Source organism: Cucurbita pepo, chromosome 6 (assembly GCF_057944985.1).
Source record: "Cucurbita pepo subsp. pepo isolate OVF chromosome 6, ASM5794498v1, whole genome shotgun sequence".
Taxonomy (NCBI): Eukaryota; Viridiplantae; Streptophyta; class Magnoliopsida; order Cucurbitales; family Cucurbitaceae; genus Cucurbita; species Cucurbita pepo.
The window spans coordinates 3,650,801-3,677,013 of NC_141803.1; the positions used below are offsets into that span (position 1 = coordinate 3,650,801).

Below are 26,213 nucleotides of genomic sequence, written 5' to 3' on the forward strand. Positions count from 1 at the left end.
TAAAAATATATTTTAAATTTTTTAAAAATCTAAAAAAATATTTAAAACTTCACAAAAAAAAATAAAAATAAATAAATTAAATGAGAAATACTCTAATTTTTTAAATTTTAATTAATATTCCTAATTTTAAAAAAAAAAAAACTTCAAAAATACCATTATATATTTTTTTAAAAGTTTAAAAAAAAATGTTTATTATTAGTATGGTGTTTAAAAAATATTCATGAATTTTCAATAGTGACATTAAAGATAAGGAAAATAAATGAAGAATCGATAGATAATTTTCGTTCATATATTAATGATAATAAATTTTTAAACTTTTTATTTTTTATAAATATTAACATTTTTAACTTCACTTAAAAAAAATAGAGTATTTTTTAAATATATTACAGTGTTGAAAATTACTGGGAGTAAATTATGAGAAATATATCTACAATGCCTTTTTTGGAAGCTCAAAGCAAAGACTTGAGAGCTTATGCTCAAAGTGGACAATATCATACCGTTGTAGAGAGTCGTGATTCATAACATGGTATCAGAACCGTGCCATAAACTTAGCCATGTTAGTAGAATTCTCAAATATCGAACAAGGAATTGTGTGAGTCTCGAAGGTGTAGTAAAAAATGACTAAAGTGTTGAACATAAGCATCCCCCATATAACTCATTTATACTTTGTGCGCTATGTTATTTTGTTACCCGAGTTCATTTATACAAACTCGTCGGGTTATTTTTCATCTACATTAAATTTTCTATCAAAGTTAAAATTCATTTACCAGCCGTACAAAAAAAGTAGAGTATAACTCAACAGTAATTATTATATTGGACGTTTGTTATACTAATAATATTGATTTGAAAAAAATAAATATTGAGGAGATTTTTTTTGGGGAAATTAAAAAAGAAAGAAAAACTAACAATACGGTGTCGTTTATACGTATTTATACGTATTTGTGGTTTTAAAATTAATTCAAAATTTCAGTTCTTCTGCAAATTACTTATCCTTTGAAGAACAAGGCGCGGGAATGTAGCTTCCATTGCGCGGGTAAAACCTGAGGCGACAGTTCAAATGGCACCAAAACTTGAGCGGTCCCAGAACTCCAACTCGCCATCGAGTTCTCGAGCTTCCTTTAAGATCGAATAGCATCAAATTCCTATTCAATGACCAGCTTAGATGCTGCATCTGCATAGGATTGAGCGGAATAGCCGATGATTCCACTAAGAAATGCAAATCCAGGTAGCTCATCTTATTCACTTTGAACGGCCGGTGAGCCATCAGTGATGCAATTTCTATGCCGTCGAAGATCAGGACGAAATCGGTATGTGAGAAGCTTGCCTGTGCTCTAGCATTTTGATTCTCGGCTCGGACGACGATCTTCATCTGGACTTCAAGCAATCCGATTCTGCTGTTTCGGATTCTATCGAGATGTCCGTCGGTTACGCTGATTGAAGGCACCGTAGGGCGGATCGTCACGTAGCCGATGAAGATAACGATGCCTGCGATAATCACAGCAACAGCTATGGTGGCGCAGATTATGCCGGCAATCCAAATTAGGGGATGAGTATGTCGCTTTAGGCTGGATAGGAAATTTGGTGGCATCTGAGACCAATGCAATTTCTCATAAACTAATTGCAATCTAGACCGAAAAGAAAGTAAAAGTGAAGGTATATTTGAATTGGCAGATGATCTCACCACTTTTGTTGTGTTGCAGAGCTCAATTTTAGGCATGGCAGAGAAGAGACACTGAGGAAGGAATTCAAGCTTGTCAAGAAGTTGCAGCGATGGGCGGCGAAGGCTTTGGTATCTTCCTTTCCTTATTTTTAACGCATCTAAAGGTAAAGAACTCCTACTGTTAGAGCATATTTGTTATCTGAGAATCTATCCAAAGCTTTGTCGAGTAATTGTTTCCTTCAATTATACTTCCGAGTTTCTTTTTGAATCCATAACAGTACTGATGATAATATAATGCTTCATTTAAATTAACAAAAGACAATGTTCATGATTGTGTGTTCTATTTAGATCGGATTAAATGTTTAGTATGAATTCGACAATGATATTACTTTTGTAGTTCTGCTTTAGAAATCATACTTCGAACTTCTTTTGAACAAATTGGCTCTGTTTTCTGTGTATATATACAGTTCAACAACAGCTAGATAAAAAATTAAATTATCGATGAACTACATCCTCACAACAGTTCTTTAGTTAGGCCATTTCTTTCCTTCTTACGATTTCAGAAATACATTTTTACATCAATCTAGATGGCTTCCTTTTACGTTTAGTTATCGTTGGTATACTTTAAAAGTAAATTGTTTAATCACTTGAACGATACGTAACAATTGGACATATTATTGGAACTGAGTTTTTTTTTTGTTATCTTTACTTTGGTTTAGAAAGCAAAATTCCAAACTTACACTGGAATTTTCTAGCTGGAGCACAGAGAAAGACGACTGAGTTGCTTTTGATCTATCGACAGTCCATGTCGAAAGCAGTCGAGTTATGATCGAGCTTATGGGAAAATGACGTTATCGACATCTGAATGTTCCAACAGGTAATTCGACTAATATTTATCTCAACCCAACTATGGACAAAAAGCTTATAACATTTAGATATCAGATACGATTATTTTACCATTTGAATTATATAATTTGATTTGAATCTTTATGACTTCAACAATATTTTCATTTCACTGTTACTTCAACCTACCTTAAGAACGAAGACTATACAAAGATGGGGCAATAGTAAGGGAGAAAAAAGAGCTTCTGATAAGGTGAAGTAGGTGAAATTGCTAAGGTCAAAATGATTTGTGTAGAACAGGTAACCCTACTTGCCTCTAGGAAATCACTAATGTTTCTATGTATTAAGCTTGTGAAAACACCAAAAATGGATGAAGAGAGGGCAAAAACTACAAAGTTTAGGAGTCTCTCCACCTACGAAAAAGACTATCATAACTATCTCTGAATCTTCCCCTCTGCTGATAGAAACCATTCCGTAAGAACTTCATAGTCGATTCGAATATTCCGATTCGTTGATCTAGCATATCATCAGCAAATCGTCTAACCTCTGTTAGTCGATCCAAGTCGCAGAGACCAATAAGCAGTGCATTTGCACTTGCATCCATAGGCTTGATGTTATTATCAACCATGAAGTTCCATATATCAATGGCTGTTTCAGGGTCATAACCATCAAACAACATTGTGATAGCTGCAGCACAATTAGAAGGGGTGGGAGGGCACTCATTCTTTACCATTTCCCTGAAAAATTGGCTTGCTTCCTTAACTTTCTTGTTCTTAATCAAACAGCTGAAGATCAGGTTGTAAGTGACGGAGTTGGGAAAAGCTCCATGGAAAACCATGGCGTCCAAGAGCCGAAATGAGTCTTCAATTTTACCCTTCTCACTAAGCAATCCGATTATGGCATTGTACATAATCAAGTTTGGAACTAATCCATTTCCTACAGCTATATCCCACAATAGAATCGCATGGGTTGCATCATTTTGGTTAATGAGACTATCAAGAGCATTGGATAGGAATTTCAAACCTGGAGAGCAACCATTGTTCTTTATTTCTAGTAGAACTTTAACTGCCTCTGCAGATTGGCCCCGACGAACCAATGTTATCAAAAATGCATCATAAGCTGAAACATTTTCAGGATTCCAACCAACTCTTTTCACCATTTCATCAAATGTAACCTCGGCTTTCTCCACATTGCCTTCTTTCTCCCATCCTTCCAATAAAATGGCGTATGAGTCCCCATCTAGAGGAATCTTCTCTTTGTGCTTTTTAAAGAACTCCCAAGCCTTTGATGTTTGATTTTCCTCGGTGCAAATTGCACTCAGTAGAGAATTCACCGCCACCACATCCTTCTCGACGTCGTACCTATCCATCACTTCAAAGCTCTTAATCGCATCTTTGAACCTGCCAGCCGAACAATAACTCCCGAAAACAGACACGAAAGTTGGTAATGAAAGGACTTTTTCTTCTCTCATGGTGCGGATGGCGTTCCACATTTGATCGAACAATTCATTCTTGCCCAGCAAATCAACCATCAGATTCCACGAGTACGCCGACTGCTTCGCCAACTGCCTCGCCCACCGGAAGAATTTGATCGCCGACGACGGATAGTTGTAAGAAACCCTTAGAACTTCTTGGACAAGCTCTGGCGACGGAACTACTCCCGTCGCGGAGAGCGCGGCTTCTACATCATTTGGCGAGGCTCTGACCAGGACTTTGCAAACGGTTTTGGCAGCCGGCGATATGTCAGGCGCGTCGAGATGCACGGGGAGGCGAGGGGATTTGACCAACGGAGGCGAGGAACTGGGGGGGAGTTTGAAAGGCTTTTTTACACCAATTTTAGGGTTTTCAGCCATGGCTTCCACCATTCATCACCTCAAACAACCACATGAAATCCACAATTGTTCAACCAGGAAGAAACCATTTGGACTAAGACGATCAATCATAACTTTTCTTCGTTTCCCGATCTCAATAGGAGAGATAAGTTTTTACAAGAGGAAATGTGAAGAGTTTAGAAGTCGGTCAGGAAACCTCCGTCTTGTAAAGCTTCGTCTGGTATTTTGGAACTCTAAAACGAGTGAAGCTATTTGAATTTGCAAAGACGAAGGGACCGACCGGGGATGAGACAGATGGGAAAGAAGTTCCTTGAGCCTCAGTAGAGTGAGCAGTCATGCTGTGTAGGGGGGAAGAAGATGGTACGGTTGTCGTTCGTGATGAAGCCCAATTCGCGGGAACTGGCCCTTGAAAGGAGACCTTGGGCCTCAACTTTGTTTAGGGTTTCAAAGTGGATCGGGCTTGGGAGTGACTAGGATGATAAAAATCTCTTGTTTTGTTTTTTTTCCTTAAAATTATAATTTTATCTTATAAAGCCAAAAGATAGGAATGAATATATGATATCTCTATATGTTTTAACTAATTAATTTTTTTTTGAATGCATGGTAATTTTAATATTTTTTGTACTAGTTATATTCAACTATGAAATGCAGGGATAGAGAATTTAAATATTCCCCTCAACTGGGGCAAATATCAACGTGCCGTAATGAAACAGAGAACAAACTGATCGTTGAGTATCCCAACTTTAAACGAGGCCCATAACTTCAGCCCCTATCTTTAAGTCTTTAACTATCTTCAACTGTCATTTCCTCGGAGTTCAGTGGCTGGCGCCACCGTACGGCAATCTTCTTTGATGTTAAAACCCTTTGTATACCCTTCCATCTCCGGCTGCCACCATGCAACCGTCTCCATCCTTGATTACTGGCCCTATCAGAACTCTAACGACCACCGCCCGACCTTCCACGATCATCATCCAAGCCTACCAGCACCAGCAACCCAATCCAAAGTTCAATGGTATTTTTGGTTATAGAGCCGATCTTGTTGGTGGTTGTGGCCGTAGATTTCCTGCTTATGCAAGTCCCAGCTCAGGGCCTCAAGTTCCGGCTGCTTCTGCTCCTTTTGTCCAATCCGATGTAGGCGCTGCGTCTCGGACGTCGGCACTGGAAAAGTTGGATACTGTCGAGGAGGGCCTAGAAAAGGTTTGAACCTCTAATTCCTGGGTGCCTGTTTAATTCATAATCATAGTAGCTTTTATAGTGTGACAATATTACTTCGTGGGATTTCAGGCCATTTATCGATGCCGATTCATGGCGTTTTTGGGCGTCTTAGGGTCTTTAATTGGGTCTGTACTCTGTTTCGTCAAGGTATGATGACTACCTTTCAGCTCTCTATCACATTATTCTATTTTCATAGGGCATGATTTGTGTTTCATCTGTCTGTGCTGGGAATCTTTGAACTGAGATTTTTCTTCAAGATTCTATATTGCTGAACCATGGTTGGAGAATATGTGGTATATTTGTCTTTTTATTCTTGTTGATTGGTGTACTTGAATAATCATTAGCACCACACGTTGTCTGTTGAATTTCATTAAATATATAATACGCGGTCTGCCTTTCTTGATTTTCTAATTTTATACGTGCTTATGCAATGCAGGGGTGCGTTCATGTAGCAGCATCTTTATCAGAATATTTTGTAAATCGTGGAAAAGTGATTATGTTGCTAGTTGAGGCCATAGGTACGTACTGTGAAGTACTCTCAAAATAATCTTCTTTTCTCTGTTTTCTGTTTGTCAAATCTGTGTAAAATGTTCATAATTTTGTTATAAAAAGTATCTTTGAGTCTTTATAAAAAGAAATTTGATTCAATCCGAAGATTAGATTGAGTACTAGGGCACACGATGTGTGGAAGTAAATAAACGTTTTCATTATTGATAGGTGTTTTGTTAGCATTACTGCTGCATTAGAAGCTTTTTCATGTTTTTATTTGCTTCTAAGTTGACTTATTTTTATAATGAAACTAAGGTAGCCACTTGTTCTACTGAACCCGCTAACTTCTACCAATTTTGTTGCAGTACATAAAACTCAACTGAAAAATGTGAAACTGGTTCCATTGCTCTTCTTCTTCTTTCTTTCCTCTTTTTTTTTTTTTTTTTTTTTTTTTTTTTTTTTTTTTTTTTTTTTGCTTTATATGCTCTTGAACCTAAACACAAAAGTAGTTGCACAACCACAAATGTAAAATAAAACAATTTCATTCCTCCACGATAACCAGTTCATCTTCTAATATTTATGACATAATCAAGTACAAACTGAGATCGAACTACACTGAGAATGAAGCTATGAAGTCTCAAATGATTGAGATGAATGATTGAGATGAGAAGGAATCCTAAAGAACCCACAAGTAAGTTAATAGTTTTATGGGGTGTGAGGGATTCTGGAGAAGAGAAAACCAAGAACAGTGGGCTGGGGCAGCTTTACTCAAATGGAAAATTTAATAAAATATTAATGGAATTGGTTAAATTGTAATAGTTTAGAAACAATACTTGTAAAGGGAAGTTGAACCCTTATCAATTATTGTTTAGGATTCTGGTTCAGGTTTTCATTTATTTCTTCAATTGGTTGTTTGGTTAACATTGTTGAGTTCTCTTGTGATTGTACAAATCATGCAGATGGATGTCTGAAAAGAGTACTAAATTTTGTGCTTGTTTGATCATTAAAGATAGATATCTGTGGAATAAGTTAACTTAATCAGCCTGTAAATTTTCCTGCCCCTAGACATGCATAAATTATCCCTCTTCTTAGGTTAGTCGGACTCTTCTTGGGATTCATTTTGTCTCAATAAAAACACGACTCAAAAAAAAAATTAATGGTCCCTAAATTCTTGCTTCAAATGGTTTGCAGATGTTTATCTCTTAGGAACTGTTATGCTAGTCTTTGGCACGGGTCTCTATGAGCTGTTTATCAGCAATCTTGGAAGTGCACGGTCATTTTCAGAGAGAAGCGTTTTGCATAGATCCAACTTATTTGGCTTGTTCACTTTAAAGGTTAGTCAATCTTATCCCTGTAATTGTGATGCAGTTTCTCTACTGTTACCTGCTGCTCGGTAGTCATTGTGATTGTAGTTCTTTTGTTTAATTTATTTTTTTATGCATTCAAAATCATATTTTGTCCCTAAAGTTTTCCTCCTCGATTTAGTCTCGTTAGCTTAAAACTCGTCCGTACTTTAGTTCTTGAACTTTGTGATGACTTAGTCCCTATCGTGAAAAATCTACTAAAAATGAATTCTCCATATGAGAAAACAAAAAAGTGATGGGCTGGTGGGATCTAGGCTCAAACCAACATTACACTTGTATGTACTAGAGCTTAGAGATTAAATTGTTATAAATTTTAAATTAGAGAGAATATTGTTACTTAGTGACTAAATTGTTATCAAAATGTCTCTATATTTGTGGTCGAAATAACATTCTAGCTGTAGTTGGATGTTTGGGCCCTAATTGAGCCTAAAAATGGATTTTGATAATGGCATACCCAAACATCTCATTTATCTTAAAGTCTAACGTTTAGGCTTTCCTTTTCGAGTTTCTTCTCAAGGTTTTTAAAATGAGTTTAGCAGTGAGAGGTTTCACACCCCTGTAAAGAATGTTTAGTTCTCCTCCCAACCAATGTGGGATCTCACAATCCACCCTCCTTTGGGGCCAGCGTCCTCACTGTCATTTGTTCCCTTCTCCAATCGATGTGGAACCCCCCCAATCTACCCCCTTCGGGGCCGAACGTCCTTGCTGGTACATCGCCTAGTGTTCACCCCCTTCGGGCCTCAGCCTCCTCGCTGGCCCATAGCCTGATGTCTGACTCTTATTGTGATGTCCCACATTCGTTGGGGAAGAGAACAAATCACAAGGGTGTGGAAACCTTCCCCTAGCAGACGCGTTTTAAAGCCTTGAGGGGAAGCCCGAAAGGGAAAGCCCAAAGAGAACAATATCTGCTAGTGGTGGATCTGGGTCGTTACAAATGGTATCAGAGCCAGTCACCGGACGATGTGCCGGCCTTCTCGCTGTTCTCCGAAGGGGGTAGACACGAGGTGGTGTGCCAATAAGGACGCTGGGCCCCAAAGGGGGTGGATTTGGGGGCGGTCCCACATCGATTGGATAAAGAAACGAGTGCCAGCGAGGACGCTGGGCCTCGAAGGGGGGTGGATTGTGATGTCTCACATTGGCTGGGGAGGAGAACAAATCACCCTTTATAAGGGTGTGGAAACCTTCCCCTAGTAGACGCGTTTTAAAGCCTTGAGGGGAAGCCCGAAAGGGAAAGCCCAAAGAGGAAAGGGAAAGCCCAAGACAATATCTGCTAGTGGTGGATCTGGGTCATTACACTTGTATCATTTGTAATGCCCCAAGCCTACCGCTAGCATATCTTGCCCCAAGTTTTTAAAACACATCATTTGTAATGCCCCAAGCCTACCGCTAGCATATCTTGCCCCAAGTTTTTAAAACACATCATTTGTAATGCCCCAAGCCTACCGCTAGCATATCTTGCCCCAAGTTTTTAAAACACATCTACTAGGGAGAGTAGAGGTTTCCACACCCTTACAAAGAATGCTTTGTTTTCCTCTCCAACCAATATGGGATCTTAAGTTGTTAGCGTTCAATAGATTAGCTAATGTTAATTTATATTACAGTTTTATGTGATTGAATATATGCAGGAACGACCGAAATGGATGAACATAACAACCGTAAACGAGCTGAAAACAAAGCTGGGGCATGTCATAGTGATGCTGCTTCTAATTGGGTTTTTTGACAAGAGTAAAAAGGTGGTCATTCAATCTCCAGGTGATTTGCTTTGCTTAGCTGTTTCAATATTCCTTTCCTCTGCTACCTTGTTTTTGCTCTCAAAACTAACCGAATGAAAGTAATAAGTTATGTAAAAATATAAAAAATATAATACCCTATTTTTTTTTTCCTTTTTTGGCCTTCCCTCTGAAAACGGTTGAAACCATGAAATGTTCTTGTAAATGGTTGTGAGATTACTGTAAGAAGAGTTACTGTATTGTAAATTGACTGCAAAAGAGTAAATAAATAAGAAGATAATAAAATTTTAGAGAGCCAAATATAAGAATTAAAATTGTTAAAATTGTTAGACGAACACGACTCTCCGTATCATATTGTCCACTTTGAGTATAAACTTATAAGCTCTCATGGCTTTTCTTTGAACTTCCCCAAAAGGCCTTATAGGAATCGAGAGAGTATTCTTTGATTATAAACCTATAAACCCATGATCATTATATAAATTAGTCGATGCGGACACTTTCATCATCCAACACTCGACTCCTTTTTTTTTTTTTTTTTTTGTATTCTTAGTCATTTTTTACTATGCCTTCGAGGAGGCTCGACTCTTTTTCTTTTGGAGTCCTTTGTTCTGACATTTTGAGGATTTAGCAATCTATTGACCTAACTAAGTTTAGGGCTCTCCACAATGGTATAATATTGTCCACTTTAAGCATAAGCTCTCATGGCTTTGCTTTAGGCTTCCTCAAAAGGTCTCGTACCAATGAAGAGAGTATTATTTGATTATAAACCCATGATCATTCCCTAAATTAGTCGATGTGGACTATCATCATCCAACAAAAATTATATTTGAACTTTATATTAAAATTAGCAACAAAAAGTTCTTCAACAAGATAAAATAATAATAATTAGAAGAAAAGATATAATATGAAAAAAAAAATCAAATGGAATATAAATAGCCCAACTTGAAGGAGATCCGAGAGTGCTGAATATTTTGGATAAATTATAACCCCTCTTGCATTAAATTATTCATTTTTTTATTTCATAAAGATTCCTTCATGGTTGAAAGGATTTGACCTCTCCTCTGTTGTTCGAGAATAGATATTTTAACGAGATATTTTATGAATTATATTATTTAGTTAAATTTTTTGTAAGTGCCATAAAATATGATATATGACTAACTTAAAAAGAAATACATTCAAATTACCAATATAATATTACTTGACGACATCATCATATTTTATTTATATTTTATTAATAAATATTGCAACTAACTAGTGGAATACCTTAAATAACTGTGGATTTACTCCAATAATATCTAACTTCACATATTCTTATGCTATGCTTCTTTTGTACATATTTTCTTTTACTAACTTTATATATGCTTTTCCATTATTAAAGTTGATATTATTAATTTTCTTGATATAGATGTTTATTTAACTTGTTGAGTCGAAGTCTTGTGAGAACTCGTTTTGAACAGGGTGAAAATTCTCGGTTTAAATGGTAAATGAAGTAGAGAGTGGGGAGAGATTTCTCTTTATTAGATAAATGGAGTCAGGAACAGAGATTATATTATCGGTTTAAATGGTAAATGAAGTAGAGAGTGGGAGAGATTTCTCTTCATTAAATAAATGGAGTAAGGGATAGAGATTATATTCTTTAAATGGTAAATGGAGTAGGGAGTGGGGAGAGATTTCTCTTCATTAGATAAATGGAGTCACGGACAGCGATTATATTCTCTTTGTTTAAATGGTAAATGGAGTAGGGAGTGGGGAGAGATTTCTCTTCATTAGATGAATGGAGTCAGGGACAGAGATTTTATTCTCTCCATTTAAATGGTAAATGGAATAGAGAGTGGAAATAGATTTTTCTTCAGATAAATGGAGTCAGGGACAGAGATTATATTCTCAGAGATTATATTCTCTCCATTTAAATGATAAATGAAATAGAGAGTGGAAATAGATTTTTCTTCATTAGATGAATGGAGTCAGGGACAGATTACTCTCTGTTTAAATATTGAGTCATGGACAGAGATTATTTCTCTCTGTTTAAATGGTAAATGGAGCCGGGAGTAGAGAGAGATTTCTCTTCATTAGACAAATGGAGTCAAGGACAGAGATTACCCGGGCTTAATACAAATATATTCTTTAAGAAAATTACTATTATGTCCCCCAAATAACTGTACAGCTCATATAATTTGATAATTGAATTATAAAAATTGCACCAAAAATATACACAAGTGGCCGCCAAAGGACAACGCCAGCAAACTCGTTGGCCTTGGTGTATGTTCCACTACTTCAATTTGATCATAAATTAACTATCATCTCAATTTGATATTTGTTTTTATAATATCAATTTGATTATCAATCTAAGATATTTAAAACCCTTCATTGGATGCCAAGCTTGAATATTCTTTGGTGTTGTTTTTTCCATGGTCAACCATCTACTTGATCGATTTTCCCCCTTCCATTTTACAATATTTTACGAAAAAACTTCAAAAACACTTAATCTATGGTGGGCGGGGCGGGGAGATCTTCTGTGGTATTATTATTTTGTTGGTTAAATTATAAGTTTAGTTTTTCAACATCGAATGTTATGTATGTTGGATGATGAAAGTCACACGTCGGCTAATTTAGGGAATGATTATGGGTTTATAAACAAATAATACTCTCTCCATTGTGAGGAGGCCTTTTGGGGAAGCACAACCCAAAGCCATGAGAGCTTATGCTCAAAGTGGACAATATCATATCATTGTGGAAAGTCGTGTTCGTCTAACAATGTATTTTATTTACTTGTTTAATTCTTTTTTTTAATACAAATTTACGAAGATATTAGATGGAAAAGCTTAGTGTCTAATTTAGTTTTATGCCAATTAGATTGATCAATTAACTAATTATTCTTTTATCCGTTAGAAGAAGAAATTAAAATTTAAAGGATATTAAGCATTTTTTTTATAAGTTTTAGACACAAATTTAAAAAAGTTTAAAGTCTAAATTTATAATTTAAATTTTTATGTATATTATATTAGATAAAGTTTTAAGGTACTTTTAACTTTACATATAAAAATTATTTATTTTATTTTATTTTAATCATTTCTCATTTTATTTGTCTTGTGAAGGGTTTGAATTAGTATCTAATCTTATTTTTTTCCAAGATTTAAGAAAATATCGACCATCTATCTTTTTAAAATTATCGTCTTTTTAAAATATATATTGTTAGATGAACACGACTCTCCACAATGGTATGATATTTTTCACTTTGAGCATAAGTTCTCATAACTTTGCTTTGGGTTTCTCCAAAAGGCCTCGTACCAGTGAAAATAGTATTATTTGATTATAACCCATGATCATTATCTAAATTAGCCGAACATATATTATTATTATTATTATTATTATTTGCGATAAAGCTAGTGTTGTGTCATAAAATTATAAAAATTAGTTAAAAATATTGTGAGCAGGCTTTATGGTGGTCAATGAATTGGGTAATCCAGTGGGTTTTATTTTATTGTTCTAGTGTGAGAAAAAGTGCCCTCAAATAGGACCTCCCTCCAAAACATGCAAATTTCTTTTTTTTATTTTTTATTTTTTATTTTTAATTATTCAACAAACTGCCCATTTACTTCAATTTATATGTCACAAAAATCCCACTTGCTGGTATTAAAAGAGATTAAAATATTATTAAAAAAAAAGGTTTTGGAAATAAGGCTTGAACCGAGGAATCTTGATATGGAATTCAAAGGCCGACAATAGCTTATGGACTATGAACGAGCTAGATTCTTTCATTAATATAATTATTGTCTTTAAATGATTAATGTTTAAGGTTTATGGAAGAATTTTAGTGACCAAGTTGTGAGTGTTTTCTACTCTATAATTTTAAATATTATCCTTAAATGATACCATTTTTTCTATACTTGTTATTATTAGTAGTGTTAATACAAGAGGTAGTTTAAGTTTAGCTAATAATGCATTTCATAATTATGGTAGGACTTGTGGAAAGTAGGTCCCGAGCGTGTGAAAATCTTGAAATTTATTGATATGGACATACATGGCAACGGTAACAACCTAATCCCATTGTTGGTAGATATTCTTTTCTTTGTGTTTTTCCTTTTGAACTTCCCCTCAAGGTTTTTAAAACACGTTTACTAGAGAGAAGTTTTCTTATCCTTATCAAGAATGTTTTGTTTTCCTCTCCAACTAAGGTCGGATCTCACAATCCATCCCCTTTCGAGGCCCAGTGTCCTTACTGGCACTCGATCCTCTCTTCAATTGATGTGGGATCTCGCAATAACTTGGGTGTTTGTCATAATAAAAGGGCCAGGTTTGTATCATTGAAAGTAGAAGAGAGAATGAAAAAGTTGTTTGAATTTGTATAGTTTTGAATTTAGATCCAATGAGCACCCTAACAACTAATTGAATATTTTATTTTAGATCTGAAATCCCTTAAAATAAACGGCTTTGATTTGAAATGTTATGGTCTTACATTTTTCGATCGCGCAACGTCATGATCCTGACACGCTCACGACCAGTCTTAAGGGGAATTAAGCCCCATATATATTTTTTACCCAGCTTTGTGGTTTCGTCCGACCTTAGGTGAGGTTTATCTTCGCCAATCGAACATCACTTGTACGGAATCCAAGCTTGTTCGACCACACACGGCGTAAAAGAGTGTTAGTTGACATTTCAATTAAGACAAAATGATATTAATTAAATTATAAATTTACTATTTGAATATTAAGTTTTTTTTTATTACCTCTAATAATTCATTAAACTCTTTTTTATTTAATAAATTTTCGATAAATCTAAAATTAAAAAAATAATATCTAAAATAATGATTATTTTAATTTCTACTTGACTAAAGAAAACACATTAAATAAATAATAATTAATTTCCCATCAGCCTACTTGCTTTGTTATTAATAGAAACCATCGAATGTTTTTATTATTATTATTATTATTTATTATTATTTGAGGAATAAAAAAACCAGGCAATTATTATATGGTAGGGCCCACTCCCAGGAACTTTTGTAATTTTAGGTCTTTCAAAGTACAAATATGGGTACCAATTTCTTTTCCAAGTTTTTAAGTCGAATATTCTCAAAGAATATTCTAAAAAAAAAAATTATAAGAGTTTTTTTAAAAAATAAAAAATAAATTCTTTTATTTTTTATATTAATTAATTTTTTAATTTAAACATGTAACGTGGAGAAATTTAAATATAGAAAATCTTAATCAAATTTATACACTTTAATTTATTATTGAGATAATTTGATATTAATTAAACTTATCATATCCCAATTCATTAATTAAAAAAAATAATCATAACAAATTTTTTTTTATTGTAAATAGATTAAATAGTCACATCAAGATTCATCAGCCGATGAAAGGTATTATTTATTTATTTTATCTTTATTATTTTTTTACTAAGATAAAAAGTATTATTAATTGTGTCAAATTTATATTTGATTATAAGATTAGTGGAAGAAGCATTTTGATTTAATTAAAACTTAATAATCTCAGATTTTGATATCATTTTATTTTATTTTATTAAAGTTGAAGCTATTTTTTTAATTAATCTCGATTTGGTGTGGTCTAATCGAAGTCTTTTTTTTTTTTTTTTTAATTTCCAAAATAGAAATTGTTTTTTAGTATATGAATTTTATTTCTAAAATCTTTTGTTTGAATTTTCTCTTTTATTTATATCTCAAATTAAAATAATAGTAATAATAATTTGAAGGCTAAATTAATAAAAATACCTATTAATTATGTACTTAGAAAGTTTCAAATACTCTTAAGCTAAAAAAAAGTAATTAATTTTAAAGGAAAATAGTTAATATTTATTTCAAAAATATCCTTCAACTTTTAAAATAGTTTAAAAAAAATACCCTTAAATTTTCAAAATTTTTATTAACAATCACTAACTTTAAAAATACAAACTTTTTAAAAAACTATTAATAATTTTTTTAAAATACTATTTTTAAAAGTATTTAAAATTATGATTTTTTTTAAATACTATTAATAATATTTTTAAAAACTATTAATAATAAGTGAAAGTTTTGAAAGTTTATATATATATAATTTTATTTTATTAATTATAGTAATTTAAAATTAAAACTTTTTCACATAAACAAATGGGCAATAAAAAATTAATTTGCCAATTTTGAAATGATTTGAAATTAAAGTCCTTTTCATTAAACATGCCAAAAATGGAAATTATTCGCATGTGATTAAAAAAATAAATAAAGAAATTATCAAGTGGGCTCTTTTAAATTCATCTTAAATAGCTGTCTTATGCCAACTCCAACCCCATAAATACTAACCTCTTCCCCATTTTCATATCAATTTCCTTTCCATTTTTTCTTATTTAAATTAACCAAAAAAATACCAAAAAAAAAAAAAAAAAAAAAAAAAACTCCATGGCAGCTCGTAGAAGCTTACACTTCGTTAACTTGCTTCCTCTCATCACCCTTCTTCTTCACTCCCTCTCTGTAACATCACGGCCGCTGCATGGCATCGATCCGCTGCCCTCCGCCGCTGCCATGGCGGTCGTCTCCGCCCATCACCATGCTATATTGCCTCCTGCCCCGGTATCGACATTGACATTCTCGATAAACCGGTATAAATATGTAGAAACGGATGCATTCCGACCTACCACGCCCGGACATAGCCCTGGGGTTGGCCACACGGATCCACCAGGTAGGGCGTAGTCGTGGCCCGAGCTGCATATGTTCCATCAGTGTTTATATTGTTTGTGTGTTTTTGTTGAGAATGATTTTGGGGTTTTGTAATGTGTTTTCCTTTACAATTGTTTTTTTTTTTTTTTTTTTTTCTCGAGTGAAAATTTAAATTATCCTTTACCTTTTGACTCTTCCCGTTTTCTCTCTATCCATATAATTTAATTTCTTCTAAAGGCTCGTTCGAGATAAACGAGCTAAAGTCGACGTAGAAAGAACTATAAAGTTATCTAATTTTATGAAAGAATGTTTTGTTCCGTACGTTGTTTGGCTTGATACCATTTGTAACAATTCAAACTCACAACTAACAGATATTATCCGTTTTGACATGTTACATCACCATCAGCCTCACGATTCTAAGACGCAACTACCAGAGAGAGGTTTCCATATCACAGATGTGATGTGAGATCTAACACTTAAGTCTTATTTAAATCTGTAAATTTTTTTAAAATATTCATTATTTTATTGTTTGTCTACCTTAAATTTATTTTATTAAATGTTCTTCTCTAACTTAATTTGCTTGAAAGTCATGCTTGTATTATTGTATTAATATACACATTCTCAATGGTATATATATATATATATATATATTAATTTATTAAATTTTGAATAATTTAATATTCAAAAAAATAAAATAGTACTTGACAAAAATAAATATTTTAAAAATTAGAGATAAAATAGATATTTAAATTTTTTATTTTACATCTATTTAAATTAAAATAGATGCATTACCACGACAAATATATATATATATATATATATAATTTCAAAATTACTTATTTATTATTTTTTCCATTAGTATCAATTTTTTTTATTTACTTTCTACAAAGGTTTTAAAAAATTAGATTAAAATTTAAAAAATAGAAGTTTATAATTTTTGTATTTATTTTGAAATTTTAGATACAAAATTTAAATTGTTATTAAAAAATAATAATCACATAAACCCAAAAGATGAAAAATTAAAAATGAAGAATCTTTTGGTAATCATTTATTTAAAAAAAAATTTAAAATTTAAAATATTAATTTCACCTATAATTTTTTGTTTTATTATCAAATTTTTACCAATATTTTTAATAAATTTAATAAAGTTTTGAAAATTAAATTAAATTAAATTAAAATTTGTTTTTGGTTTTGTAAAAAAAAAAATTGAGAGAAAAATTGTTACCGTAACGTCTTTAAATGACATTAATTGGACAGTCAAACGATTGGCTAGACCATAAAAAGTCAAACATTAGTTCTGGCTGTGAATTGTGCCACGTGTCCTCCCTGAATAAATAATATTTTTGGTTTATTTATTTATTTATTAGTAGAAATAAATAAATAAATCAAACGCCGAGTCCTCTTTCATTGAAACTCTATGACCGAACCTGGAAAGCTTCGAGATCCAAAAATGGGATATTTCGGTGCGGCGGCGAGTTACGGCGGCGACGGGGAGTCGAAACCGCAACTCCACCAGTGCGTGATAGATCTCCACGGCGGCGCCGACAACGATGGAGGACCGGCAGGAATTTCACAACATGCAAACTCCAACTACTCCCTCTCCGCCGCCGAGATGGAGTCTCTCGCTGCTCTCTGCGACACATTCTTGCCGTCGGTCGCCGCCACCGACGGATCCGCCTCTGAGTACTTTGAGACCTCCGCCTCCGCCGCCGGAACTCCCGAAAGGGTAAGGACAGCGCATCAATCTTCCATTATCAAACCTCTATTTGGAGATAGATCCACTTGCATGCATGTAAATACTTGTAGAAATATATTTTTTTAGTTCAACCCAATATTATATTTATATAATCTTAATTTAAAAAAATTAAAAGGAAATTTTAAAGAAAGAAAAATATAAAGCTGAATGTATTGTGGGTATATTTTTTGAATTTATCAAATTAAAATTTTAATTTTCTTATGAAAAAAAAAAAAAAAAAAAACCTCGAGCATACATATCAAAGGCTGATTAGGTAGCAAATATTGTTCCTTACGTACTTCTTTCTTTTTTTGGTTAAAAAATGGGTTGGAATTATTTGAACTTCTAACCTAAAAAAAATGAGTACATGTCACGAGAAAGATGTACGTCTGTTCTTGTTTTCTCAACAACTTATTAGTCATCAAAAGGCTAACTAGATAACAGATATTGTTCCCTTACCCACTTCTTTCTTTTTTTTTGGGTTAAAAAATGGTTGGAGTTATTTGAACTTCGGACCTCAAAAAAATGAGTACATGTCACGAGATATACTCATGTAGGCTAGATGTATTTCTATTCTTGTTTTCTCAACAACTCATTAGTCACCAACAAAAAAAAAGATTTGCTACCTAAATAGAAAACAAATATTGCTGGTTGCCTACTCTTTTTTTTTTCTTTTTTTTTTAATTAAAACTATTAAAAAAGGCGGTACGGTTGAATATATGAGAGAAAAACGGTAAAAATACATCAAATTTATATTCTTCAATTACAAAAGAGCATGCAAGTTCACTCGGGTAGCAATATTTGAGGGTTATTTGAAATGGGTTAGGGTTATTTGAACCTCAACAGTTATTAAGAGACAGTCACATTATGATGATCTCATCATCGAATACTTTTTTCACCTTATGATCTGAACTTGAAAATAAAATCCTAAAGTTTTTACTTGAACATGTCGTTTAAATTACGTATGTAAAACGTTATATGGTAAAATTTGATCGGACGTGCAGGTAGGAGGGATGATAAAGGAGAGAGTGAGGCATCCAAAGAAATGGTTGATGAGAGTGAGCCTATGGATGTTATCAACATGGTATGGTACATACATTTTATGTGGGAATGGAAGCCTTTCAAATCATTTCCCATACTTCCAAAGGTTTTCAAAGGTTTCTCAGAAGGAAAGGGAACAAGTTGTGGTCTCATGGTCTCTCAGCTATTTCTTGCTACTCAGAATGTTCTACAGAACTGTAAAGATCCTTTGCCACCTTGCTTTCTTCACGCAGGTCAGCTTTTCTTATTAGTATAATTATTTTTATGTTAACATTAATTGTTATTAACTAAGGTCAGTCCACTTGTACCCTCCCTTTCTACACGTTTTTAAAATATATATTATATAAATGTGGGTTAGGAGTGATGGATTTCAAATCTTCCACTTAAATTCATAAGGTTGTTTATGTCTTTTTCAACTCAAATAATACGGAATAGGAAGATTTGAATTTTTTTATTATTTTTTATGATGTGACACTCAAATAAAGGAGATACATGAATGAATTAAGATCATGTTAGAATGAGAACGATTTTAAAAATAGGATGACTAAGAAAGGCTTAAAGGAAATAAACGTTAAGATTTATACCAACAAAGTCCACCTTCATTTTGAATAGCTGAATCATAAAAGCTTCATATATACCTTCATTTTCAATAGCTTAATCATAAAAGCTTCATATTTAAACATGTTTTACTTGGAGAAATTATCTGTTAGATGAACTTCTAAGAATTTTCCTAAAATACATGGGAGTGAAAACAGACAGACTAAAAAGACTTGTGTTTGTCTATAGGTAGCATGGAAATGACGATACCTACACTTTTTTGAAGTAAAAATAAATAGATTATAATAGACCCTTAATTACATCTTTAAAATATAATAGAGTATAAGGTGTACCAATCTATGAATTTCTATAAAATGAACGTTATGTCCATCTTTTACCTACGAGACCTATCTCGAATGAAGATTTTCTGTTTAGAGGAGAATAAATGAGAGTGAAGAACACTTTTGACTCCGAAAGAAAATTTAGTGAAGAACATTTTTCTACGTTTAGATAGATGAGTTGGGTCTCGATCCCAAAAAATAAATAATAAATTTGACCTCAATAGAAAATGAATAGGTAGTGATGATGGTGACCGAAAAACAGTCGGCTCCGTGGACACTGTACATGCAAGTTTTTGCATATAATGGTCTGGTTTTCTTTATCACTGACAATCTGACACAAGTAAATGCTCCAATACTCTCAGACCGAGTATTTAAGGTTTCTCACCAAGAGTTGTCACTTTCAACTCTTCCTTTAATTATATTAAATTTACATCCACTAGGTTGACTTTTTATAATAATTTTTTTCTTTTTTTAAATAAAAAAAGATAACTAACGATTTTTTATATTATTTTTTCCAAACTAAAGAAATTATTTTTGCATGCTCTTCAAATTTTCAATTAAGTAAATGAATTCAATAAACTTTTATTTCCTGATTTTGTTTCTAAAAATTATATTTCAAGATTGTGACTCGAGAGAAATAAAAGTTTTGAAAACCATCATTCACACATTTTCTAAGAATATATATATATATATATATATCTTTCTTTTCTTACTTAGGATACTTCAAGTGGGTCGTTTCATGGGATCTCTTTGGACTTCTATTCAATTGAGAAATAGGTTTTGTTAGACGAAGTTTAGAGCATGACTCTGATACCATGTTAGACGAAAGATTGGCATGACTAAGTTTAGGGCATGGCTCTGATCCCATGTTAGACGAACACGACTCCACAATAGTATGATATCATAGCTTTGCTTTGGGCTTCCCCAAAAGGCCTCGTACCAATGGAGAGAGTATTCTTTGTTTATAAACCCATGATCATTCCCTAAATCAGCCGAGGTGGGACTTTCATTATCCAACAGGTTTGATTGTCAATCCATCATCCCAGATTTTGGTAAATAATCAAATATAACACTTGGGCTAAGGGTCAAGTTGGTAATTTTTCTTACATCTCCCCCGGAGCCCAGGTATCATATACGCCCCAAAATAAAGAGCTTTGAATACCAGAAGAAAACACCTATATATATAAAACTAGCATGTAAAAAAATTACCTGTTAAGAAAATTTCTTGCTCTGTTGCTGGGTTAGGTTGATGAGGAGATGAACAACATATCATGGAAAGCAATTGACTACCCGGGAAGCGACCCCCAGTTCAAAGCTAAAGCCAGGCAGTCAGAAGAATGGAACCTGAAAGAAAAAGTCAGATCAAGAGAAATTGAGGAAGAAGAAGAGGAGCTTTACGGACCTCTTTTCAAAGGCATTGTCAATCTAGAACACCAACAAGTAGCTGTAGGAGCACTTAGAAAGTTTGGATTTCCAGTCACTCTTCTTTCCCCAAGCACCAAATCTCCCAGCCCTTCAATGATTATCAAGTGCGACGCGGTGGTGGTCGGGTCTGGGTCGGGCGGCGGATTGGTGGCTGGTGTGCTAGCTAGTGCAGGGTACAAAGTGGTTGTATTAGAGAAAGGAAGCTATTGTGCTAGAACAAACCTGTCACTCCTTGAAGGACCAGCCATGGAAGAAATGTACCTATCAAGTGGGTTAGTGGCAACTGATAACATGAATGTGCTTATACTTGCAGGCTCTACTGTAGGTGGAGGTTCAACAGTCAATTGGTCAGCTTCAATTCAGACACCAAGCCATGTAACCAGAGAATGGTCGGATGAGTATGAATTGGAGCTGTTCAGAAGCAATTTGTATAAAGAAGCATTGGAAGTAGTCTGTAAGAGAATGGGAGTTCAGTCAGAAATTGACAATGAAGGCTTTAACAATGCAGTTTTAAGAAAAGGGTGTGAGGAATTGGGTTGTAAAGCTATGAATATTCCTAGGAATTCAGCTTCTGATCATTACTGTGGATGGTGCTGTCTAGGCTGCAAGAATGGGAGAAAGAAGGGCACTGCAGAGACATGGCTTGTGGACTTGGTAAGGTCGGGAAATGGCGCTATACTACCGGGCTGCGAAGCCATTAGAATAACGCAGGAGAAGGACGGGCGCGAACGCAACAGAGCAAAAGGCGTTGCCTTTGAATTTGAGTGTGGATCAGGAGACAAACAGATGTGCTTGGTTGAGTCCAAGGTGAGTATTGTAGCATGTGGGGCGCTCTGTACTCCTCCATTGTTGAAAAGAAGCGGCTTGAGAAACCCCAATATTGGTAAAAACTTGCATCTTCATCCTGTGACAATGGCGTGGGGTTATTTCCCTGCAGAAACAGGTATGTGATAACTGATAATATCATATTTCTACCAGAAAGGTAACATAGCACAATTCATGTTACACTTATCAGGTGCTTCCTCCAAAAGCGCTTTTAAGTAGTTTTTACCTATTTTTATAAGTCAAGCAATTTTTAGCATTCTTCCACGCTTTTAGTCATCCATACCATATGCATTTAGAAGGAGGTAAGCAAAAGCAAAACACTCTAATTCTGTAAAACCTTTTCTTAGGGAAAGGTTTCCACACCCTTAAAAGGAATGTATGGTTCCCCTCTCCGATGTGGGATGGAGTCTTACAATCCACCGCCTTGGGGGCCAGCGTCCTCGCTGGCACATTGCTCACCATTTGTTAGAGCCCAAGTCCACCGCTAGCCAATATTGGCTCTTTGGGCTTTTCCTTCCAAGCTTTCCCTCAAGGTGGCTATTAGGGAGAAGTTTCCACACTCTTAAAAGAAATGTTTCTTCCCCTCTCCAACCGATGTGGGATCTCAAAATCTACCCTTTGGTGGGCCCAGTGTCTTCACTGGCCCAGCACCCCTGGTTCTAAAATCATTTGTACCCACCCGAGCCCACCACTAACAGATATTGGCTTCTTTGGGTTTTCCCTTTCGAGTTTTCCCTCAAGGTTTTAAAACGCGTCTGTTAGGAAAAAGTTTCAACACCCTTAAAAGTAATGATTTGTTCCCTTCTCCAACCGATGTGGGATCTCACAATCCACTCCCCTTGGGGGCCTAGCGTTCTCGCTAGCACATCACCCGGTGCCTGGCTCTGATACCATTTGTAACAGCCTAAGCTCACCGCTAGTAGATATTGTTCTCTTTGAGCTTTCCCTTCCGGGCTTCCCCTCAATGTTTTAAAACCCCGTCAGTTAGTGAAAGGTTTTCACACCCTTAAAAGGAATGCTTCGTTCCCTTCTCCAACCGATGTAATGTAGGATCTCACAAATTCATTAACATTCTTCCTTTACAGATGAATCATGGCCAGAGAAAGACAAGAAAAGCTATGAAGGAGGAATAATGACAGCCATGTGTAACATAGGGTCATCACCTGATCAAGAGCCTGGATATGGAGGAGCTGTAATCCAGACACCAGCATTGCACCCAGGCCTCTTCTCAATCTTAATGCCATGGGTATCTGGAACAAATATCAAACAAAGAATGTGCAAATTTTCCAGGACAGCTCATGTATTTGCATTGGCAAGAGACAAAGGGTCAGGAACAGTAAAATCTTCAAGCTCATTAAGCTACATAATGGATGATGGGGACGAAAAGAATCTACAGAAAGGACTTGAGAAGGCTTTAAAGATTTTGGGAGCAGCTGGGGCAGAGGAAATAGGAACACACCATAACAAGGGAAGAAGCATAAATGTGAAGAAAGTGAGTTACAGAGAGTACGAAAGGTTTGTGAAAGAGGAAAGTTCAAGGCCATTGAAGGATTTGTTGACGCCAATCTGTTCAGCTCATCAAATGGGAAGCTGCAGAATGGGAATTGGAGCAAAAGATTCTGTGGTGAATCAGAGAGGGGAGACATGGGAGGTGGAAGGGCTCTTCATTGCTGATTCCAGTGTCTTTCCAACTGCTTTGGGAGTGAATCCTATGGTTACTGTTCAGGCTATTGCTTATTGCACTGCACAATCTGTCCTTGAAACTCTTAAAAGGAAGAGAAATTGATGGAAACTTCAGGATAACGTAACAATGTCTGGTGCTCATTTCTTTTCTGAAAATAACATAAAGAGTTCTGTACTTCATAAAAGAAATCAAAAGACTAACTAATTGTACAGATCACCGTTTCAAAATATAATCTACTTTATATTTTATAAATATTTAACATACTTTTTTGAGAATCAGAACAAAATGAAAATTGAAATTACACTTATCAGGATATGAAGGAATAGAATCACAAATCACTCTCTTTTATTTTATTTTATTTATTTATTAGATAAGAAACCAAATACTGAGAAGAAAAAAAAGCTTCAATGATAAAAAAAAACACAAAAAGATAACATTTTTTCTAATAAGAAAACCAAGCTGAAAGAGAACTGAATGCGGGGATTAACAAAATGCCCATTAGCGAAAGCTGCACTAATCTTGATAATTAAGCACATGTTTTAAAGTCAGTCATTCCATGTTCTTAATGGAAGTGGAAAAAGAGAGGAGGGTGAGGTTCTTTCAAGAACTTTCTAAAAAGAGACATTTGAAGTTGAAGCTTCGTAATTTCTTTGAGAATCTGATGTTAAAGGCGTTCATTTATTCCATTAGCCAAAGAAAACCCATTTATTTGAAGTCGTCAATTAGCAAAGGTCAACTCTCTCTCTCTCCCTCCCCCACCTACTTTTCTATTGGCTTTCCATATGGTGGGACTTCAATCCTTTTCTTGTGTTTGATAAGTTTCGGATAAACCGGTATATGGGGAAGGGTGTACCTTCAAAGTCAGAAAAAAGGAATAAATTACTGCAAAATATTCGGAGTCCAACATACAATTTGTGAACCTAAACATTGTTTAATTGGTTAAAAAGAAAAGATATTCAAATTTTCGTCCAATTGAGATTTTATTACCTTCTTCCAATTTTTTGTTGGAAAATTCTCTCTTTCTCTCTCTCCCCCCCTTCCCTCGTATTTGACCAGTGATGAAGATGAAAAACGAGAGATTTGATTCGAAAAAAGTCTCGACTTTCACAAGTCAAGAGAGAAAATGATGAATTTTCCACCACTAACCTCCAAGGGTCTTTTCCCGTGATTTAAACTCCCATTGCTTCTTCGATCTTCTGGCCGCCATGGAAAAGCCTCCTTCCAGTTTCGTGATAAGCTTTTCCATTGTCGCCGTCCTCACCCTCGCCTCCTTCGCATCATGTATGGCTGCTGAATTCAACAGAACAAAAGTAAGTTTCTTTCAATTTCTTTCCAATTTACAATATGAATTCTTCGTACAAATTAAAGCTTCCTCGAACATCATAATCGAAATCTATTGTAGAAAAAGGACCTGAAGTTGAACGGCAGATTCTGCTTCCTGCCTGAAAGTGAAGCATTCAAATTGGGAGTCGCAGGTATAGTCTGTTTAATAATGGCTCATATCATCGGAAACACCATAATCTGCCACACCTATTGGCCAAAAGAGCACAGAAAGAGTTGCAGTGTCAAAAGGCCTCTGCTTTCAACCACCCTTCTCATTTCTTGGTAAGTAATTGTTTTTTCATAATAATCTTCTTCTTTCTTTCCTTTTTTTTCTGTATTTCTCAGTTCATTTGGGGAAATTTTGGTAGTAACAGTAACCCTTTTTGGTATTTATTGTTACTGTGCCCAAATTTTTTGACAACTTTCAGAAAAAAAAAGTTAGAGAAATTCAATTAATGAATTATAAAAGGATAGCAGAGCTGGTCACCGGAGGGAGAGAGGAAACTAAAAAGATAATATGCTAAAGGAACGTGGCCAGCTTTGAGGTGTTTCGGATTCCTATACATGGGATCCATGATCTAATTAATTACTAGACAACAATGTTATTAATAAAACAATTTAGTACCAGAGAATTATTTCAAGAATAAAGTAATATTTTCAAAAAAGAAAGACATACAGTAATTTTAAAATTTATCTTAGAACCATAACATTCTTTAAACGGTGGTAAAAGTAAAACAGAGCTTCCCAGTTATACAAGGAAAAGAAGTCTTTAAGCTTTTCGTGTTTTAATATTTTCAATGCGTCCTTACATGAACATCAAAATTAATTAATGAATAAGTTTATACGAAAAAAGATTCTTTAGTATGAATTAAAGCACTTAAGAATCTTAGAAAAAGGGATTATAAATTTTCTTCTCTTAGCTAGTATGATTTTTCTAATAATTCTTTAGTAAGCTTATATAAATTTATAATCAACCAATTTCAACTATCTAACTGAAAACTGAAAAATGTAACGAACATTGAAGAATAAATTAAAAAAGAAGTTCTAATATGGAATAAATTTAAAACGCCCTTCAATATTAAAGCATATATTTAGGTAAAAAAATTAATAAACAGAGGCTAAAATGGTAAATAAAATGAAATACCAGGGTCAGCTTCGGAATTGCGGTGGCGATGATGATGGGAGCAACCAGCATGAGCAGGAGACAGGAGTATGGGAAGGGGTGGGTGGAAGGAGAATGCTATTTGGTCAAAGACGGAGTATTTGTTGGCGCGGCCCTCTTGGTTCTCATTAATGGAGGGTCCACCATAGGTTCGGCTGCCATTGGAAGGAGGCGGCGCGCTAAAGGGCCCAATCAAGTACATGCACAAATTGGATAACAAGACTGGTTATACATCATCAAAATATTTCCCTTCTTTTTTCTTTTTTGCATTTATTGTATGATGAATAATGAAAATGCCTCATATTCCCACTTATAGTTCTTAATTTATTTTTCTTGTCCTAATTTGTATAGTACCCACAGAA

At 34.5% G+C, this 26,213-nt stretch overlaps 5 protein-coding genes and 1 long non-coding RNA gene across 13 annotated transcripts; 3 read left to right on the forward strand and 3 right to left on the reverse strand.

Moving 5' to 3' along the window:
- Positions 1–982: 982 nt before the first annotated feature.
- LOC111797630 (uncharacterized) lies at positions 983–1,369 on the reverse strand. The gene has a single exon (XM_023680689.2). It carries the CDS (start codon positions 1,367–1,369, stop codon positions 983–985), a length of 387 nt encoding a protein of 128 aa, XP_023536457.2.
- A 123-nt stretch (positions 1,370–1,492) lies between these two features.
- Positions 1,493–9,378, forward strand: LOC111797628 (uncharacterized). The gene is made up of 7 exons (XM_023680688.2): positions 1,493–1,824; positions 2,380–2,537; positions 4,986–5,531; positions 5,619–5,696; positions 5,986–6,067; positions 7,230–7,372; positions 9,028–9,378. Exons 3-7 carry the CDS (start codon positions 5,229–5,231, stop codon positions 9,229–9,231), a joined length of 810 nt encoding a protein of 269 aa, XP_023536456.2. The 5' UTR covers positions 1,493–1,824; positions 2,380–2,537; positions 4,986–5,228; the 3' UTR covers positions 9,232–9,378.
- Positions 2,728–4,601, reverse strand: LOC111797627 (small ribosomal subunit protein mS81 (rPPR8)). The gene has a single exon (XM_023680687.2). It carries the CDS (start codon positions 4,365–4,367, stop codon positions 2,901–2,903), a length of 1,467 nt encoding a protein of 488 aa, XP_023536455.2. The 5' UTR covers positions 4,368–4,601; the 3' UTR covers positions 2,728–2,900.
- Positions 9,379–17,085: 7,707 nt separating the features above from the next.
- On the forward strand, positions 17,086–23,618 carry LOC111796717 (long-chain-alcohol oxidase FAO4A). The gene is made up of 4 exons (XM_023679458.2): positions 17,086–17,504; positions 18,518–18,787; positions 20,678–21,800; positions 22,768–23,618. Exons 1-4 carry the CDS (start codon positions 17,196–17,198, stop codon positions 23,466–23,468), a joined length of 2,403 nt encoding a protein of 800 aa, XP_023535226.2. The 5' UTR covers positions 17,086–17,195; the 3' UTR covers positions 23,469–23,618.
- Positions 17,404–25,973, reverse strand: LOC147792176 (uncharacterized). Of its 8 annotated transcripts, none has more exons than XR_015421538.1 (8): positions 25,834–25,973; positions 24,778–24,896; positions 24,513–24,656; positions 22,846–23,514; positions 21,440–21,761; positions 21,119–21,309; positions 20,642–21,016; positions 17,404–17,540 (listed from the first exon to the last, which is right to left on the reverse strand). It is a non-coding gene; the product is annotated as an uncharacterized LOC147792176 (long non-coding RNA). The 8 variants fall into 8 exon arrangements; XR_015421535.1 differs by having other exon boundaries at positions 20,642–21,020; XR_015421533.1 differs by having other exon boundaries at positions 20,642–21,309; positions 24,513–24,653.
- LOC111796718 (protein MODIFYING WALL LIGNIN-1-like) lies at positions 24,541–26,180 on the forward strand. The gene is made up of 3 exons (XM_023679459.2): positions 24,541–24,676; positions 24,769–24,971; positions 25,837–26,180. The coding sequence occupies exons 1-3, from the start codon at positions 24,572–24,574 to the stop codon at positions 26,066–26,068; spliced, it is 540 nt and encodes a 179-aa protein (XP_023535227.1). The 5' UTR covers positions 24,541–24,571; the 3' UTR covers positions 26,069–26,180.
- Positions 26,181–26,213: the final 33 nt, after the last annotated feature.

Bases quoted from the DNA above. Each gene is read 5' to 3' on its own strand.
- LOC111797630 (XM_023680689.2), bottom strand. From the start codon at position 1,369: ATGAAGATCGTCGTCCGAGCCGAGAATCAAAATGCTAGAGCACAGGCA.
- LOC111797627 (XM_023680687.2), bottom strand. From the start codon at position 4,367: ATGGTGGAAGCCATGGCTGAAAACCCTAAAATTGGTGTAAAAAAGCCT.
- LOC111797628 (XM_023680688.2), top strand. From the start codon at position 5,229: ATGCAACCGTCTCCATCCTTGATTACTGGCCCTATCAGAACTCTAACG. The intron at 5,532-5,618 runs GTTTGAACCTCT...GTGGGATTTCAG, and splicing joins TCGAGGAGGGCCTAGAAAAG to GCCATTTATCGATGCCGATT. The intron at 6,068-7,229 runs GTACGTACTGTG...AATGGTTTGCAG, and splicing joins GTTGCTAGTTGAGGCCATAG to ATGTTTATCTCTTAGGAACT.
- LOC111796717 (XM_023679458.2), top strand. From the start codon at position 17,196: ATGACCGAACCTGGAAAGCTTCGAGATCCAAAAATGGGATATTTCGGT. The intron at 18,788-20,677 runs GTCAGCTTTTCT...TTGCTGGGTTAG, and splicing joins ACCTTGCTTTCTTCACGCAG to GTTGATGAGGAGATGAACAA. The intron at 21,801-22,767 runs GTATGTGATAAC...CTTCCTTTACAG, and splicing joins TTATTTCCCTGCAGAAACAG to ATGAATCATGGCCAGAGAAA.
- LOC111796718 (XM_023679459.2), top strand. From the start codon at position 24,572: ATGGAAAAGCCTCCTTCCAGTTTCGTGATAAGCTTTTCCATTGTCGCC. The intron at 24,677-24,768 runs GTAAGTTTCTTT...AATCTATTGTAG, and splicing joins CTGAATTCAACAGAACAAAA to AAAAAGGACCTGAAGTTGAA. The intron at 24,972-25,836 runs GTAAGTAATTGT...ATGAAATACCAG, and splicing joins ACCACCCTTCTCATTTCTTG to GGTCAGCTTCGGAATTGCGG.